Raw genomic sequence first — 18,280 nt, 5'->3', positions numbered from 1 at the left:
ATGGAGTCGCATAAACATTTCCATATTAGCTATGCTATAAAAGAAAACACAAAATAAGAAAAATGAAGAAAGTATGCTTCAATCTACACTTGGAACTCGTTAGTTTTCTCTCTGGAGATGGACGGCATTTTTCATCATGGGTCCTTTAGGACTGTCTTGGCTCACTGTCTTGATCAGAGTGGCTGAGTCTTTCAAAGTTGATTATCTTTACAATAATGCTGTCACTATGTACAATGTTGCCCTGGTTCTGTTTCCTTCACTTTGCATCAGTTCATTTAAGTCTTCCCAAGTTTTTGTGAAACCATTCCCCTTATTTCTTATAGCACAACAGTATTCCTCCACAATCATACACCACAATTTATCCAGCCATTCCCAGGACTAATAGTCTTAGACTAAATTCCTACTCCTGGTACACAATCTTTCCTGCCTTTGTTCCCAAAGGCATTCCTCTACTTCTGTCACCAAGCTCCTTCACAATTTCCTCCTCATGATCACAGCCCAAACCACCTCACTGGGTCACGATTAGTGCTTAATAATCATGTAAAAGGTATAACACACACGCGTGCACACACACACACACACACACTTTTAAAAAGGTGAAGTCTGTAAATACAATCTGACCTGAACACTTAGACGCAGATTCTTTGACCGTTCTATTCCTTCCGCTGTCCAAGGTGCAGGTTCAACATCATCCCTTCGCAGAAGATAGCGCCAAACCAAGAATCCACATTTTCCAATTTCTGGCCAGTATTTCACCACCTAAATCACATAAGAGCCTAGGACTTTTTATAATGTTTGCCACATTAGTTGTTCAAATTTAAGAAGGGGGAAATGACTTGCCAAAATCCATTTTCTCATTTTAGGAGGCAGTCATTATTTTATAAAATATGTACAAACTAACACAAATATTAAAAAGGAGTAATGAGAAAAATTATTTTGTTGAATAAAATCCTTTTACATAACTGTTTAACTTTATTCTTGTCACCATTTTAATAGAAAATGTATCTATTTTGCCAAAATAGATACATTTTGAATATAAAGTGATGAGTACATAAGACTTTAACACTATAAAACTTTTTCTTTGAACTAACTCTTTAGCTTTACTGTCTTTATTATTTTACTATAAGATGTATCTACTTTGTTAAAATAGATACATTTTGAGTATATAGTGAAGAGTATACAAGTGATTTAGGGTAGAATATTACATAGTATGTATATATTGGAAAAAAATGATTAAAGTCAATTTCCCAGAATATTAAAAAAAACTCAAAGCGCACACACACATTAAGCAAAGGATTTATGTCTATTTTAAACTAGGACTAATAAGCACAATTAGTTCTGGAAATCTTCATAAATCTGTAGCTTTTTCTTTCACTTCCAGAATTGATGCTACCTTGTGTTCATGCTGAAAAGAAAACTAATTATAATAAAAATAAAATTCTTCAAAATTGCAGTTATTACACTTGTTACTCTTTTAAAATACAAAAAATATATGCAGTTTAGGAAACATAAGCTCCACTACTGTCCCCATTCCAAACACGGTAAATCTGTTTAAAAACCTCACCATGCTATTATAATTAAAGTAGTCATGCTTATTGTATGCTAGTACTTTTTGAAAAGTTCGCTCTGCATTCATTTATTACACTTCTTGAAATTTCCAAAAGGGATATAAGTAAGTTCCCAGAAGAAATGACATTTTGCTACTTTTAGTTTTTTCTCTAGTGTTTCTGTAATAGCAGGCTGGGGACAGTAGCCAGAATGCTGTTTTAATGAACAAAACAATATCATGTTAGATAGAGCACCTTGTAAATTCCATCATATCTGTTGCCTTCCTCAGGAGCATATTTGCTGATCCTTCGTCCTTTTGCACTGCGTATCACTCGAACTGGCTTACCGGCTCTCCAATTCTTTGATTCTCCTCCATTTTTATTATCCAATGGAGCATCACAGTTTAGGGCTAATGCCCTAAGGGAAATATAAAGAAGTCTTCTTCATACCATATAATCATGCTTCCAACAGTACATGATGATATATCATTAGCCAAATTAAAAGGTGAATTTTGCCTTACCTGATGGCTTAGATTCTATGATTCCTTCCATATTATTCCAGATATTAGGATTATGCTTTCCCCAACCAGCAGAGAAGACAGAGAAATCAGTTTTCTGATGCCATCCCCAAAGCCAGGGGAGTGGTTCCCAGAGAGCCTGTGGGTTCTTCTGAAAGTAGTAACATCTGTGCCATGTATAATAGAAAACAACTGGAAACACATGGAATTTTTTTCTTAAAATAATTTGTGTTGGGAGAATGGGGAACCTTGGAAAACTAAAGCAAGCAAACCACTTTTCAGTTATGGGATTTTATTCAAGTTATTATTTGATTGGGGAAGAGGGGATTGTTGGAATAACGTGGAAAGAATTCTGGAAAACCAGATTTATCAAATAAGGCAAAACTGAACTTTCTAAGCTTCCTTTCCACATTATTCCAGACAATAGAGACTTCTAAAGCAATGTTTGTTAGAAAAGACTAAAGCCAAATAAGACTTATTTAAGAATAACTTCCTAAAAAGGCCTTCAGCAAAAGGATGCAAATGAATGTAACTTAAGCACCCAGATGAAAATTAAAGAAGCTCAAGAGCTTTGGGAGATCTAGACATTGACAATCCACAAACATGATATGGGGAAGGTGGTACATTTTGTAAAAGAAGTATTTGATTAGATGATCAAAACTTCCTTAATAGATTGACTAGTAAGGAAGCAATGAAAATTTTTAGCTTCTAAAAGACCTTTAAAGAGTTTATTAGTTTTAAGTACAATTAACTAGAAGTTTTTTAGATTTCTTTTTTACTCCCCTAATCTATAAGAACATCTCTATTTCTTGATTTTAGAGAAAAGATAAAATTGAGAAGATTAAATTCTAAGGAGGAAAAAGTAGCTTAAAAACAAGTACACACCAGAGTTAACTTTGGACGAAGAAAGAGGAACATATCTTTCTTACATAGGACATGGTCCTATATTTGCTAACATGAAAGATGTGAATATTCAAACTGGATCAATAACAACGGAATTATAGTTTCAAAGTAGAACAAGGTAAGGAGCTATTTTGCCTTTAATCGTATCTACACCAGTCTTAGTAGCTAACAAAGCAGGCCAACTTAGTGGTCCTCTGAAGCTGTTATAAAATACTGATCCATAGACTATGGTATATGAATGTGTACTTCAGAAAAGAAAGCTTTCCAACCTTGGGCTAACACTGAGCCTTGTTTTTACAATATAAGAATTTCAAGGGACAAAATTACTTAAAAGTAGGACAAAGTAGAGAACCCTCTATGCTTCACTGAATCGTCTTTGTATAGAGACTAGTAACTACACTGCTGCAAGTCCATCAGATTTTATATATTCTTTTTAACATAATACCTAAGCATCAAGATTCCTGAGGAACTTCCATGAAGAGATGAACTCTATAGCTGAAGAAGAATTTATACACCCTGCTTCAAATTAAGTTTAAAAAAATGTTGGCACCTAATACCTAACAAATTATCATTAAGTCTATGCTTATTTCTCTGCATAAGAAAAATTCTGACACATTTATTAGTTGAAAAGGACCAAGGAAATGATTCACTAAAAAAAGACAAGGGTCCGTCCATGTAAAGAAGTATTTAAATTTATCTGTTCTGTGATGATTACCAACTTTCAATTCTTCTCATCTGAAAAATTATCTTCAGTTCTGATATGCCCGATAGTATGATGTATTCTAATTTTCTTGAAATATTGATAGGTAACATAAGTATAATCTTGATGATTACAACTCTGAAAGCGTATTTTTCTTAAATGACTGGTTCATCTCATGTACCTGGCAGCTACAAAATTTTTCCTTTGCCAATTAAATGGTATCACTGAGTTAAATATTCTATTTTTTCATATTACTTGAAATTGTTTTATAATCTTAAAATAAGTGCCGATTTCTCACCCATTATTTCAAGGGAGTTGGAGTAGAAAAAGAATATATAAACCAGCAGTCAAATATGTTTTTTCCACTGCTTGGGTTGTTGCGGTAATGGTGCCTCAGCCATCTATCTTTTCCATTGCTTTTTGACAGTAGAGGGCAGTAATGGTAATAACAATAGAGTCAACTAGGGTCATAGCTTTATTTATTATTAGACCTTTTACAGTAGGGAGCTAGAGAGAAAGAGGCAGTCAGAATGCAAACTTCGCAATGATTATTGACTATGGATGCAAAATATGTTCAAGATTAGCCCTGGTCCAATGTCCAAAGACAAGGTCCTATAGGTCAGACAAAGCTTAAACTGGAAGACAAAACACCAGCAAGCTGGACCAGATTATCTTTGAGATCTCTTCCAAAAATCCAAAATTGGGATATGTTTAGATTTGTTCTCCAAGTTCATGAATATGAACCACAGAGGTCAATATTCTAATCATATAAAATCCTAGAAAGTTGAAATGTTCAGATTGATGACTGTCTTAAATTTTTAATTTTGTATTAATTTCTGGCTAGCTATTTTAAATATATTTTGTGGTAAACTAGACATTAAACTTATTTTGTCACCTATGGAACTTGAGAAGAACTTAAAGTATTACAAATGATGGTTTTTAATAAGAGATTTGTAGTAATCAAGTAAAATGATCTTCCTACAATATGTTTGAGGAAAAGAAGGTGCGCTTTTCTGAAACTTTAAACACAAATCTTAGGGAAATGTCTATGAAGATAAATGTTCAAAAAGGATTTAAAACATGCAAAAACAAAACTAAAACCCTCCATGGAAACACTCCCAACACTGAAAAAAAGATTATTTTGGCTAAGGAGGTGTTGTATAGGAAAAAAAAAAAAAGAAGAAAGAAAAAATGAATGTAGGCTCAAACTCCTGCTTCAGAAATACCACCCCTAGCAGATTTTTCCTGTGTCCTTGGCTGGTTTGGAAAAAATACAACCTTATTGTCTGGAATAATGTGGAAGGAATACCTGGAAGGAGTACAGGTTCTATATAATCTGACATATAAATCTTTGAAATTATGTTGATATAATAATCAATAACAAGGGAACAAACTGTGATAATTCTAAGCCAAGAAATATAATTATTGAAAAGTGGTTAACAATTTGGCTTTTGCTCAGTTAGAAGATATGTAATAGACAAAATAATTTTCAACCTTATTTCTGTATTTATGATAAAAATTCTCATAGAATCACTTAATACTAAAACACTAAATGACAATGCAGTAATTTACACATTTTGCCAAAGTATTTACTATATCTAATATTTATACTAATATTGGAATGAAAACATCAAATATAAATCAAATAATTAAAATCCATTAAATATACTGTTACCAAGTACACTAGCACCTACTAAAAATACTATTTTCTATAGATTGAGTCAGCTAGTAACAAAATAGTTATAGTCTATTATGTACAAGTATGTTCAGACATTACATTCAATAGGGGTAGTACGGAGGACCCTTTTATATTAAGATTCTCCCTAGACCAATGATTTCATAGATCTACCATATCCCTACAAAAAGAACATTATTATGTGGCAATTTTACTTAACGAAAAGTCCCACTGCATTAGAATGAGGTTTCAGTTTAACATACAAAATTATATGGAACAACCTAGGTAACTATAGTTTGTTGCATCCATGTCCATAAATATTATCCTACTTCACAGATTAATAAGCCTGCATTGTAAAACTGTAATACCGCTACTCATATACATTTTTAAAGTAAATTTAAATTTAATGGAATGTACGTTTAACTTCTTTGGTGTTTTTATTTCTGCAGCATTTACATATCCAAGAGTAATAAGAACTACTGGGTTCCAAATTATTTCACTTTAAAAATATAATGTAAAACCTTCAAGGAACTTAAAAATATTTCCATGTGCTTTAATTTCATCATTTTTTTTATAATACAAGAAGCAGAGGGAGATAGCTGAAAATCAACTTAATGGAGACAATACAAAATGAAGATTCTTGTCTGTGGTTCCACAATGAGGCAATGTCTCAGTAAGGACTAAGTACCAGTACATTCTCCCAGTAGACTGTATGAGGGCAGGGACTACATGATTTTATCTGAGTTTTCCTAGCACCTAACGCAGCAAGTTACTTAATTTTTTTTATTTTAGTTGGAAACACAATTTCATATTCTTTCCATTAGTCTGTTATGCATGATGAGGTTATATTAGAATTCATTTTCACAAAAGTTAAAATCTGAATGTCTTAAAAGTATACAAAGTCTCTTTACCTGTTCATGTTTGTTAATGTTTGATCAAATGAATGTTCTCCAATCCTTTTATTACCAGAAAGATCTCTGCCACCACTTCCAGTATAAGTGAATTCATCGCCTCGGTCCTGTGAGAGAATTATGCTTCCATTACAAATGATCTAATTAAAATAATGTCTAAACTTAAAAAAAAATTCACCTGGTTCTCTCTTGCTAAAACCTGAACATTTATCTATCTGGATAGAATGTTATTTAATGTATGAAATGATGGCAGAATTTAAACTGAACTCCAAGTTACACCTTGGCTAATCCAACTTCACTCTTCCCAACCTTAAAAATACAATTTTCAAATGTGGCTGTTTTCAAGACAGCATGAAGGGAGGGGAGGAGCTAATTGAGATTTTACTTTTTAAAATTCAATATTAATTTACTTTTAAATTTAACAATTAAAGACTGAAGATACACAATATTGGCATTTGGAAAATTCAGCCTGAAATGTATTTTTAAATGCTGTCTCATAATACTAAAACTTTATACTAAAACTTCAGTAATATAGAAGAGTCGGTCATATATAAAAATCAGACAGGCAAACATTTATCCACATCCTCTTTCCACTGTTCTTAATGTTCAGATTTTATATCATTTCTTATGGGACTTATGTTTTTGCTACAGATGAAATGCAAAGTTGAGAAAGAATCAGAAAATCAGATACAGTATCAAGTTTATGTTGAACATGGAAAATAAGACAAAAGACTGACATACAGAAATCTGGATTTTGGTTTTCTTTTATAATAACTTTTAAAAGAAATTACAAACCTGTGATTTTACTGGTTTGGAAAATTTTCCAGCATAGAAACTCCCTCCAGTGAAGCATATGAGCAATTGCTCTCTTACTTAAAGAGTTGCCTAAGCCACAGAAAAGTCCATTGACCTGACTTTTGGCCTACAGTCATAATGTAGCTCACAGGTAGGATATGAAACCAGGGCTTCCTAACTCCAAGTTTGGCCTCCATATGCTAAACTAACTTGCTTCTTTTTATAGTAATTAATCTTCTTAAAATGGATGTTAGTTCTATATTAAAAATTATTTGTTGTTATATAAAGGAGCATTTGTCCTAAAACTATAAAAGAAGATTGCTATAATCTAACCAAATCATCCAAACAATGCACCTTGTTGAACATGGTGATATCTCAATCATTTCAGACTGTATTTCCAAGGTGCTACGATTTTTTTGATGTAGATTTCTTGTTTATGACTGGACTTGTTAATTCATTTAACCAAACATTTAACATTGCACTGGACTGTGGAGGGATGGGGCGAGGGAGGAGTAAAAATCTAGATAAGAACTGGTTTTTGTTTTCACAAAGAATGTACAGTCTGGTTGGTTGATAGGACATCATGAAATAGTGTAAGAAATAGTTTCAAAATAAAGGGTATATGAAGTCAGAACAGGTAGCTAGGTGGCACAGTGGGTAGGATGATGACCCTGGAGTCAGGAAGGCCTGAGTTCAAATCCAGTCTCAGATACTACTAGCTGTGTGCCCCTAGGCAAGTCACTTAACCCTATTTGCCTCATTTTCATCATGTATGACGAGGTGGAGAAGGAAATGACAAACCACTTTAGCAACTTTGCCAAAAACTCCCAAATGAGGTTGCAAAGAGTTGGACGTGACTGAAATGATTGAACAACAAAAATGAAGTCAAGGGAAAAGCGAAAGCCACACACTCCAGACGGTATCTGAATGGGTTTTAAAGGACATATAGTAAATTAGGCAAAGAAGAGAAGGGCCTGAGAATAGAGTACAATGTATGCAAAGGCAGGGTGATGGATACAGCACATTTATGTCACAAAGCAGGACAGTCTGGCCTGGGCACAGCATGGTGGAGATTCACTTAAGTTCAGATTCATCGAAGTCTAGATTGAGGAAGTCCCTTCTATGCCTAAATTTTACCAGATCTGTTGGTATGAAAAATTAGTCTAGCAGTAGGATGAACTCTAGTGAGCACGAAGGTGAAAACTGCTGTGCTGGTACAGGTTTGTCTAATAAGCGCAGGCATTGAGAGTGAAAGGGAAATAGATTTAATTTAGAAAACACATATAAAGAAGTACCTGCTGGGTGCAGAGCCAAGATGGCGGCTGGAAAGCAGGGACTTGCTTAAGCTCCCCACCCAGGTCCCTCCAAACACCTATAAAAATGGCTCTGAACAAATTCTAGAGACGCAGAACCCATGAAATAGCTGAAGGAAACAGGGCTCCAGCCCAGGACAGTCTGGACAATCACTGGGAAGGATCTATCACACAGAGCTAGGAGCGGAGTGGAGCAGAGTCCAGCGTGGGCTGTGCCCAGACCAACCAGACTGGGAGCCAGGCAGAACAGGCCCTAGCACCCTGAATCAGTGAACTGTGGCAGTTAGCAGACTTCTCAAACCACAAACACCAAAGACAACAGCACAGGTTAGTGGGAAAAACTGCAGGGACAGAGTGAAAGGAGTTCAGGGTCAGCCACACCCCTGGGGCGGTAGAGGTAGTGCAGCTCTGAGGCTGCTTCCACAGCTACAGCTGCAGTTGCCTCTGGCCCCAGGCCCACCCTGTGGGAGGAATTAAGTGGCAGATTAGAGAAAGAGTGCAAAGCCTGCTTTGCCCTGCCTGGATCTGGGCCGCAATCCTGGTTGGCAGTTCTTGGGGGAGAAGGAGCGCTGGTGTGGCAGAACTTGCTGTGTAGAAGTAGCTCTGAAAACAGCACTGCAGCCCCTCAAGCTTGGAACAAAGTACTCACTACTCTACAAGCAGTCAAACCTTTACGAAAAGCTCAAGGGTCAAGTAGTTGGCTGGGAACATGAACAGGCAGCAAAAACACACTCAGATTCAGACTCAGACTTTGGAATCTTTCTTTGGTGACAAAGAAGACCAAAACATACAGCCTAAAGAAGTCAACAATGTCAAAGAGCCTACATCAAAAGCCTCCAAGAAAAACATGAAATGGTCTCAGGACATGGAAGAGCTCAAAAAGGATTTGGAAAAGCAAGTAAGAGAAGGAGAGGAAAAACTGGGAAGAGAAATGAGAGTGGTGTGAGAAAATCTTGAAAAACAAGTCAATGACTTGCTAAAGGAGACCCAAAAGAATACTGAAGAAAATAACACCTTAAAAAATAGACTAACCCAAATGGCAAAAGAGCTCCAAAAAGCCAATGAGGAGAAGAATGCCTTGGAAGGCAGAATTAGCCAAATGGAAAAGGAGGTCCAAAAGACCACTGAAGAAAATATTATCTTAAAAATTAGACTGGAGCAAGTGGAAGCTAGTGACTTTATGAGAAATCAAGATATTATAAAACAGAACCAAAGGAATGAAAAAATGGAAGACAATGTGAAATATCTCATTGGAAAGACCACTGACCTGGAAAATAGATCCAGGAGAGAGAATTTAAAAATTACTGGACTACCTGAAAGCCATGATCAAAAAAAGAGCCTAGATATCATCTTTCAAGAAATTATCAAGGAAAACGGCCCTGATATTCTAGAGCCAGAGGGTAAAATAGAAATTGAAAGAATCCACAGATCGCCTCCTCAAAAAGATCCCAAAAAGAAAACTCCTAGGAATATTGTCACCAAATTCCAGAGCTCCCAGATCAAGGAGAAAATGCTGCAAGCAGCCAGAAAGAAACAATTTGAGTATTGTGGAAAAACAATCAGGATAACACAGGATCTAGCAGCTTCCACAGTGAGGGACCGAAGGGCTTGGAATACGATATTCCGGAGGCCGATGGAGCTAGGATTAAAACCAAGAATCACCTACCCAGCAAAACTGAGTATCATGCTCCAAGGCACAATATGGACTTTCAACAAAATAGAGGACTTTCAGGCTTTCTCAGTGAAAAGACCAGAGCTGAAGAGAAAATATGACTTTCAAACACAAGAATCAAGAGAAGCATGAAAAGGTAAACAAGAAAGAGAAATCATAAGGGACTTACTAAAGTTGAACTGTTTTGTTTACATTCCTACATGGAAAGATGATGTGTATGATTCACGAGACCTCGGTATTAGGGTAGCTGAAGGGAATACACATATACATATATATGGTTGTGTTTATACACACACACACACACACACACACACACACACACACACGGCGCAGGGTGAGTTGAATATGAAGGGATGACATCTTAAAAAAATCAAATTAAGGGATGAGAGATGGAAGGAAGAGATAGAATAGGGTAAATTATCTCACATAAAAGTGACAAGAAAAAGAAGTTCTGTAGGAAGGGAAGAGGGGGCAGGTGAGGGGGAATGAGTGAATCTTGCTCTCATCAGATTTGACTTGAGGAGGGAATAACATACACACTCAATTGGGTATCTTATCCTACAGGAAAGGAGGAGGAAGAGGATAAAAAAGAGGGGGATGATAGAAGGGAGGGCAGATAGGGGGAGGAGGTAACCAAAAGCAAACACTTTTGAAAAGGGACAGGGTCAAGGGAGAAAACTGAATAAAGGGGGACAGGATAGAAGGGAGCAAAATATAGTTAGTCTTTCACAACATGAGTATTGTGGAAGTGTTTTATATAAGGATACATGTATGGCCTATATTGAATTGCTTGCCTTCTTAGGGAGGGTGGGTGGGGAGGGAAGAGGGGAGAGAATTTGGAACTCAAAGTTTTAAAGTTTTAAAACTTTAAAGTTTAAAAGCACATGTTAAAAAAAAAAGTTGTTTTTGCATGCAACTGGGAAATAACATAGTAAGGGAAAAGGGGATGGAGGTAGTGGGGTGACAGAAGGGAGGGCTGACTGGGGAATGGGGCAATCAGAATATATGCCATCTTGCGGTAGGGGGAGGGTAGAAATGGTGAGAAAATCTGTAATTCAAAATCTTGTGGAAATCAATGCTGAAAACTAAAAATATTAAATAAAAAAAGGACGTACCTGCCGCATTCAAGGCACTGAGCAAGGTGGGGGGAGGAATGAAAAAATCAAAACAAACTCACTTTTAACCTTAAGGAACTTATTACATAGCATGAGATGCCATGGACATGGAATCAGGTGGATACGCAAATTATGTACAGTCACAGCACTCTGCACCCCTCTTTTGCTCTCAGAATCACACAGTTAGAGCTAGAAGGGTCCTTAGAAGCCATGTAGTATAATCCCCTCAATTTACAACGTAAAAACTCAAGTCCACAAAGGTTAAAAGTGACTTATCCAAGGATACCCCACTATCAAGTGGCAAAGTCGGGGGTCTGGAACCAGATCCACTGATTCCAAACACAGCATATTTTCCACTGTAGAACAATTTTCCATTTTGCTACAGAAGAGGTGACTTGCCCCAAAAACAAAAGTAGTAAGTGGCAGAAGGAGAGGTTAAACTCGGGTCCTCTGACTCCAAATCCAGGGCCCTCTACTGTCCCATGCATGTACTTATTCATTCTGCGCTGTATCTTAGTAATTTTCAGGTAACTCATCTTCCCATTAGAATATTTTGCTTCTTGAGTGCTGATATAGTATCTTATTTCATTTCCGAGTCCCTGTTACATATACATAGCACAGTACCTAGACATTTATTAAGTATTTGTTGAATTAAATTATTTTCTGAAGAGAAACAGCATACCAGGGAATTTCCTCTTCATAGGACAAGCACTCCAATTGTGGGGATTCTACTAAGTAACAATATCTCAAATATAATTTAGAATAGTAATCAACCAAGATAATACAGATTAGAGGTATTAGCCACAGGCCTGAACACTCTAGAGTGTGGGCTAAACCAGATTAAAATGTAACTAGGAAATATTTAACAAAAACAATAAAATACCATAAAACAGAGATAACATTTTATTTTAAAACTAAGTCAATATGTGAGCCACAGGGATCCTCATGTACATTTAGGTATTACTGCTGCTTCATGGGGCAGCTAAGTGGCACAACGCACAGAGTGCTGGGCCTGGATCAGGAAGACTCCTCTTCCTGAGTTCAAATGTGGCCTTAGACATTTACTTGTTGTGTGACCCTGGGCAAGTCACTTAACCCTGCTTGCCTCAGTTTCCTCATCTGGAAAAGGAGCTGGAGAAGGAAATGATAAACCACTTCAGGGATTATCTGAATTATCTCATTATCTTTGTCAAAAATATCCCAAATGGAGTCGGACACGACTGAAACAAATGAACAACAAAGCCACTTCATGAAGTAACACAGTGTTCTTGTCTAACAATGCATGCAACATTTCACATGTGTAGCAGGCTCAAGTTTATTTTCTAACATTCAAAAATTTTAAATTTAAATTCAAAAAATTATATTTATATCAACAGAAATCTATTTCTCTCCCTCTGACTTCCCGACCTATTAAAAAATGTCCACGCATAATCAAAACACATTCCCCCAGCGGCTATACGTAAATGTGTGTATGCATGTATGTATGCATGTGTGTGCACACACAAGCACAGGCTCAAGTATCTGCGTTTCTTATTCTTTTCCCTAAATTCTTCATCTCTCTGTAATGGATAGCATATTTCATCACTGGTTGTCCATTACCAAGAATGGTCACTGTGCTGACCACAGTTTTAGAGTTTTCAAAATTGTTCGTTTTTAAAGTATTGTCACTTTCCTAGCCAGTAGTAGGTCTGTATCCCAAAAGAGATTAAAAAAAACTAAAACAAAATGGAAAAGGACCTATATGTACAGAAATATTTATAGCAGCTCTTTTCTGATAGCAGGGAGTTGGAAATCAGGAGGATGGATGCCCATCAACTGGGGAATGTCTGAACAAACTGTTAAATGATTAAGATGGAATACTATTGTGCTATAAGAAAAGATGAGCAGGATGCTCTCAGAGAAACCTGGAAAGATTTGCATGAGCTGATGCAAAGTGAAATGTACTGTGTACAAAGTAACAGCAATATTGTAAGATGATCAGCTGTGAATGACTTAGCTATTCTCAGCAACTCAATGACCCAAGACAACTCTGAAGGACTTATGATGAAAAATAAGAACTGATGATGTCTGAATACAGATCGAAGTATACTTTTCTTTATTTTTCTTGAGGGTTTTTTTTGGGTCTATGTTTTCTTTCAAACATGACTAATATTTTGCATGGGTACACATGTATAACCTTTATTGAACTGCTAGCCTTCTTAATGACAGGGATGAGGAAGGAGGGAGAGAATTTGGAACTCAAAGTCCTAAAAACGAATATTAAAAATTGTTTTTATATGTAATTGGGGAAAAATAAAATAATAAATTTAAAAAAATAAAAATAAAAGATAAGAGTTTTCATTGTATAAATTACTGTCCTTGCTCTATTTAAAAAAAAAAAGTTTACAAAAATCTTCAAAATTATTCAGTTTTAAAATACTGATCTTAGTATAAATTAATCTTCTGATTCTGCCTATTTCACTCTGTATCAGTTTGTGTAAGTCCTTTCATGTCTTTGAAATCATCTATTTCCTCATTTCTTATACCATAATATAGCATATTGATTAATATACCACAATTTATTCGGCTATTCTTCAACTACCGGACATCCTCTTATTTTCCAATTTTCTGCCACCTCAAAAAGGGTGCTACAAATATTTTTGTATATAAAAGACCTTTTCTTCTTTCTTTCATCTCTTTTGGGTACTGGCCTAGAATTAGCAGAGGTGGGTTAAAGGCAGAGGCGTGCTAGAGTTAGTGCCATAGAGCAAAGAGCCAAAAGTTAAATTTTCATGTGAAGATTACACTTTGAAAACGGACAAACACTGAAAATCAGGGCTTGAAATATTGTTTTGTTGATTGTCTAGGCTCAAGAAAGTGATAGAGAAAACATTAATGCAGATCATATTTTAAAATGGATAGTGCATACTTTTTTGCAGGCAGAGAATAGTTGTTAAACATTACCCCTGGGGGGACTGGGAGGCAGAGTCAAGGCCCTAAGCGACGAGGAAGCACTGAACCCTAGCTAGTCCAGTTTACTTCAACAAAGATCTAGAAAATGCACCAGACTCATTTCTAATCTAAAAAACAAAGAACATGCTACAACGAGCCATTTGTCCAGCTGAGGGCAGCTTCAGGAGACTGAGAGTTCTGCAGATATTGTGGATAGAGTCTATCCAGGAGCTCCTGTGCTACAGTGGGGAGTTTCAGCACCTGCTCTTGAAAAAGGGCCAAGAAATGGCATAAGGGCAGGAACCACTATGACAAAAAAAAAAAAACAAACCTAGGGGATTCCTGAGCTAGCATAAGGTGTAAAGCACCATCTGGAAGATCTGTTGCCCACCACCCAGTTCTGGGTAATATGCATACATATGGGGCAAAGAGGAGGAGTTGTGAGCATAGGCCCTAGCTGTGTATTAAGCAACAAACAAGTAATTATGTTCATATAGTTCCGGGGTTTGTCTTGGCAGGTAGATTCCCAAGTATTTTGTATTGTCTACAGTTATTTTAAATGAATTTCCTCTTCTATGTCTTATTGTTGGATTTTGTTAGAAATATTGATGATTTCTATGTGGGTTTATTTCCTAACTGGCAACTTTGCTAAAATTGTTAATTCTTTCTTTCTTTTTGTTTTTTTTGGAAGGGGGAAGGTAGGACAACTGGGGTTAAGTGACTTGCCCAAGGTCACTTAACACAGCTAGTAAGTGGGTCAAGTGTCTGAGGCTAGATTTGAACTCAGGTCCTCCTGACTCCAGGGCTGGTACTCTACTCACTGCACCATCTAGCTGCCCCTAATTGTTAATTATTTCAACTAGTTTTTAGTTGATTTTCTAGGATTCTCTAAGTAGACTATCATATCATCTGCCAAGGCTGATAGTTTTGTTTCCTTATAGCCTATTCTAATTCCTTCCATTTCTTTTTCTTCTCTCATTTCTATAGCTAATGTTTTTAGTACAGTATTGAGTAATAGTGGTGATAATGGCCATCCTTGCTTCACCCCAATAATGCTTACTGATGGTTTTAAGTAGATACTTAGCATTTTAAGGATTCATTTATTTTTATGGTCTCTAGTATTTTAAATAGAAATAAGTGCTGTACTTTGTCAAAAGCTTTTTCTTCATCTATTGAGATCATATGATTTTGGCTGGTTTTGTTATTGACGTGGTCAATTATACTAATAGTTTTCCTAATATCAAACCAGCCCTGCATTCTCCATATAAATCCCACCTGGTCATAGTGTATGATCCTTCTGTATTCTCCTTGCTAGTAATTTATTTAAAATTTTTGCATCAATATTCATTAGGGAAATTGGTCTATAGTTTTCTTTCTGTTTTTACTCTCCTCAGTTCAGGTATCAGCACCACGTTTATGTCGTAAAAGAAATTTGTTAGAATTCCTTCACCTATTTTTCCAACTAGTCTGTACGGTTTTGGGATCAATTGCTCTTTAAATGATTGGTGCAATTCACTTGTGAATCCATCTGGCCCTGGGGATTTTTTCTTAGGGAGATCATTGACAGCTTGTTCAATCTTTCTTTCTAAGATGGGGTTAAGTAATCTATTTCTTCTTCTGTTAATCTGGACAATTTATGTTTTTGTAAATATTCAATTTTGCTTAGATTGTTAGATTTATAGGCATATAATCGGGCAAAACAGATCCTAATAATTGCTTTAATTTCCTCTTCACTGGTGGTGAATTCACCCCTTTCATTTTTTAAATCAAATTAACCAGTGGATTACATATTTAATTGTTTCCCTCCCCATAAAACCAGCTTCTAGTCAAGTACAATATCTTAAGGACAGACATTTACAACTAGCGAACAAAGAATACGTTCATTCAAACAACAGAGGATATCAGATGATGACAGAAGTATAATCGTAACCCAAGTTAATGTTCACACCTGGTTATACATATTGCTCCAAACGCTCTTTTCTTCCTTATGTCCCTCCTCACAACTCCTGAGATTATCACCCATTTTGTACCTCATTCTATGATGGAAGAGGTGGCCCTTCTCAACAAGAACAAACTGTACGATTCACCCTTGATCCCATTTCCTTCTGCATTCTCTACCAAAATGATTCCTGTATCATATCTTGTTCCTCTGCATCCGCTAGGTTCTTTCCCCGCTGCCTGAAAACGTGCCCAAGTAATCGCAATCCTTGAAAAACCTTCACTAACTTCCACCACCTCACTGGCTACAAGCCTATCTTTTCTTCCTTTCTCAGCCCGACTCATCAAAAAGCCATCTATACTTATGCCTCCACTTTCTCTCCTTTCTTTTCTTAACGCAATATCTGGCTTTCACCTTTATCACTTAACTGGACCTGTTTTCTCCAAAGTAACCAATAATCTCTTGATTGCCAAATCCACTGATCTCTTTTAATTCCTCCTTGACCTCTCTGCAGCATTTGACACGACTGGCCATCTTTTCCCATTGGATATTCTATACTCTGTATTTTCATACTGATCTCTCTTGATTTCCACCCACAAGTCTGACCCTCAAGTTCATCCTCCACCCAGCTGTCAAAAGTGATTTTCCTTAAGCACAGGACTGACCCTATCAACTTCCTACTCCATAAATTCCAGTTGCTCCCTATCAGCAACAGAACTCAACATAAAATCCTATTTTTGTGGCATTCAAAGCCTTTCAAAACCTGTGCCCTCCCCTACTTTTCCAGTCTTAAAACATATATACCCCTATGTACTCTGTAATCCAGCGACACTAGCTTCCTTTCTGTTTCCCACACAAAACACTGTATTTCCCAACTCTGGGCATTTTTACCTGCTGGTCCCTATGCCTGAAAATCTCTCTTTCCTCATTTCCATTTTCTGGCTTCCCTGAACCCCTTCAAGTCCCAGATAAAATCCTACCTTCCATAAGAAGTCTTTCCTGAACTCCTTTATTGCTAGTATTTTGCTTCTGTCAATTATCTTCAACATATCCCCTAAGTATCTTTTGTATATAATTGTTTGCATGCTGTTTCCCCCATCAGACCGAGCTCTTTGAGAGCAGGTTTTTTTTTTTTTTTAACCTTTCCCCAGCACTAAGTACAGTATGTGGCACATAGCAGGCTCTTAATAAATGTTTGACTGACTGAAAGAGAAGCCATTTTATTGTATGTAATATACGTTTATGTCAACTCCTCTATACCAACATGATTTCCTTGAGGGAAGAGTCTTTCCCTTTCATCTCTGTATCCTCAGGGAGGTGCCAGCTGCCGAGCTGCTACAGAACAACAGTGTCAGATTCTAACAGAAATGGATCCCTTCAGGCCACATATGGCCTTAGGAAACCACGTATGAATATTAGCTATGTTGTATTGTATTTTAATTTTGTTAAACATTTCTTAATTACATTTTAATCTGGTTTGTGCTGAACTTAAGAGCTTTGCTGGCCCTTAAATAAATCTGACACTCTTGGTGTAGTGGACAGACCACTGGATTTCAGATTCAAGAAGGCTTGGCCTGAATCCTGCCTCAGACACTTACTACAGAGTGTTCCTAAAGTCTGGACACATAGGCAAAAATGCGTATTTTCAAGAAATGAAATAAATGAAATTTTCAACAACATTTTATTTAATTGGAGTATCAACAGACCTTAGCCCCCTTGACTTCTTTTTCTGGGGTATGGTAAAGGAGAAGGCGTACTTAATGAAAATCACAGATGCAACACACCTGATTGAACGCATAAAGAGTGAATGTGCTAAAATTGATGGCGATGTGGAGTTACTGCATTAAGTTCACTTGAAACTTGCAAAGCGCATCGACCTTCGCATCACAAATGACGGAAATCATATTGAAGATGTTATTTGTTAATATTCCAATTAAATACAATGTGGTTGAAAATTTCATTCATTTCATTTCTTGAAAATATGCATTTTTGCCTGTGTCCAGACTAGGAACACCCTGTATTTCTGTGACTCCAGACAAACCACTTAATCTCTCAACCTCAGTTTCCTCAACTGTCAATTGGAGATAATAATAAGCAACTACCTCATGGGACTGTTGCAAGAACCAAAGGAGACAATATTTGCATGTCAAGTACCTCACAAAGCTCCATGTGATGTCAGCTATTATTGTCAAGTGTTTGTTGAATGGTCTGGATTTATTTCTTCTGACATAAATCATGAATTTAACTACATCACTGGGCCA

General features: G+C 36.5%; 1 protein-coding gene across 1 annotated transcript in view; it reads right to left on the bottom strand.

The window, feature by feature from the left end:
- UHRF2 (ubiquitin like with PHD and ring finger domains 2) overlaps positions 1-18,280 on the bottom strand; it is a 175,497-nt gene that overhangs the window by 18,432 nt on the left and 138,785 nt on the right. Inside the window, exons 10-12 of the mRNA XM_036739305.1 lie at positions 6,255-6,361; positions 1,803-1,965; positions 622-759 (exon numbers count right to left, since the gene is read on the bottom strand). Coding sequence (XP_036595200.1) covers positions 622-759; positions 1,803-1,965; positions 6,255-6,361 — 408 coding nt within the window. The remainder of the gene's footprint in view (positions 1-621; positions 760-1,802; positions 1,966-6,254; positions 6,362-18,280) is intronic.

Source organism: Trichosurus vulpecula, chromosome 9, assembly GCF_011100635.1.
Source record: "Trichosurus vulpecula isolate mTriVul1 chromosome 9, mTriVul1.pri, whole genome shotgun sequence".
NCBI classification, from domain to species: domain Eukaryota; kingdom Metazoa; phylum Chordata; class Mammalia; order Diprotodontia; family Phalangeridae; genus Trichosurus; species Trichosurus vulpecula.
The sequence above is the reverse complement of the archived record's forward strand: the minus strand, read 5'-3'. Positions and strand labels throughout refer to the sequence as shown.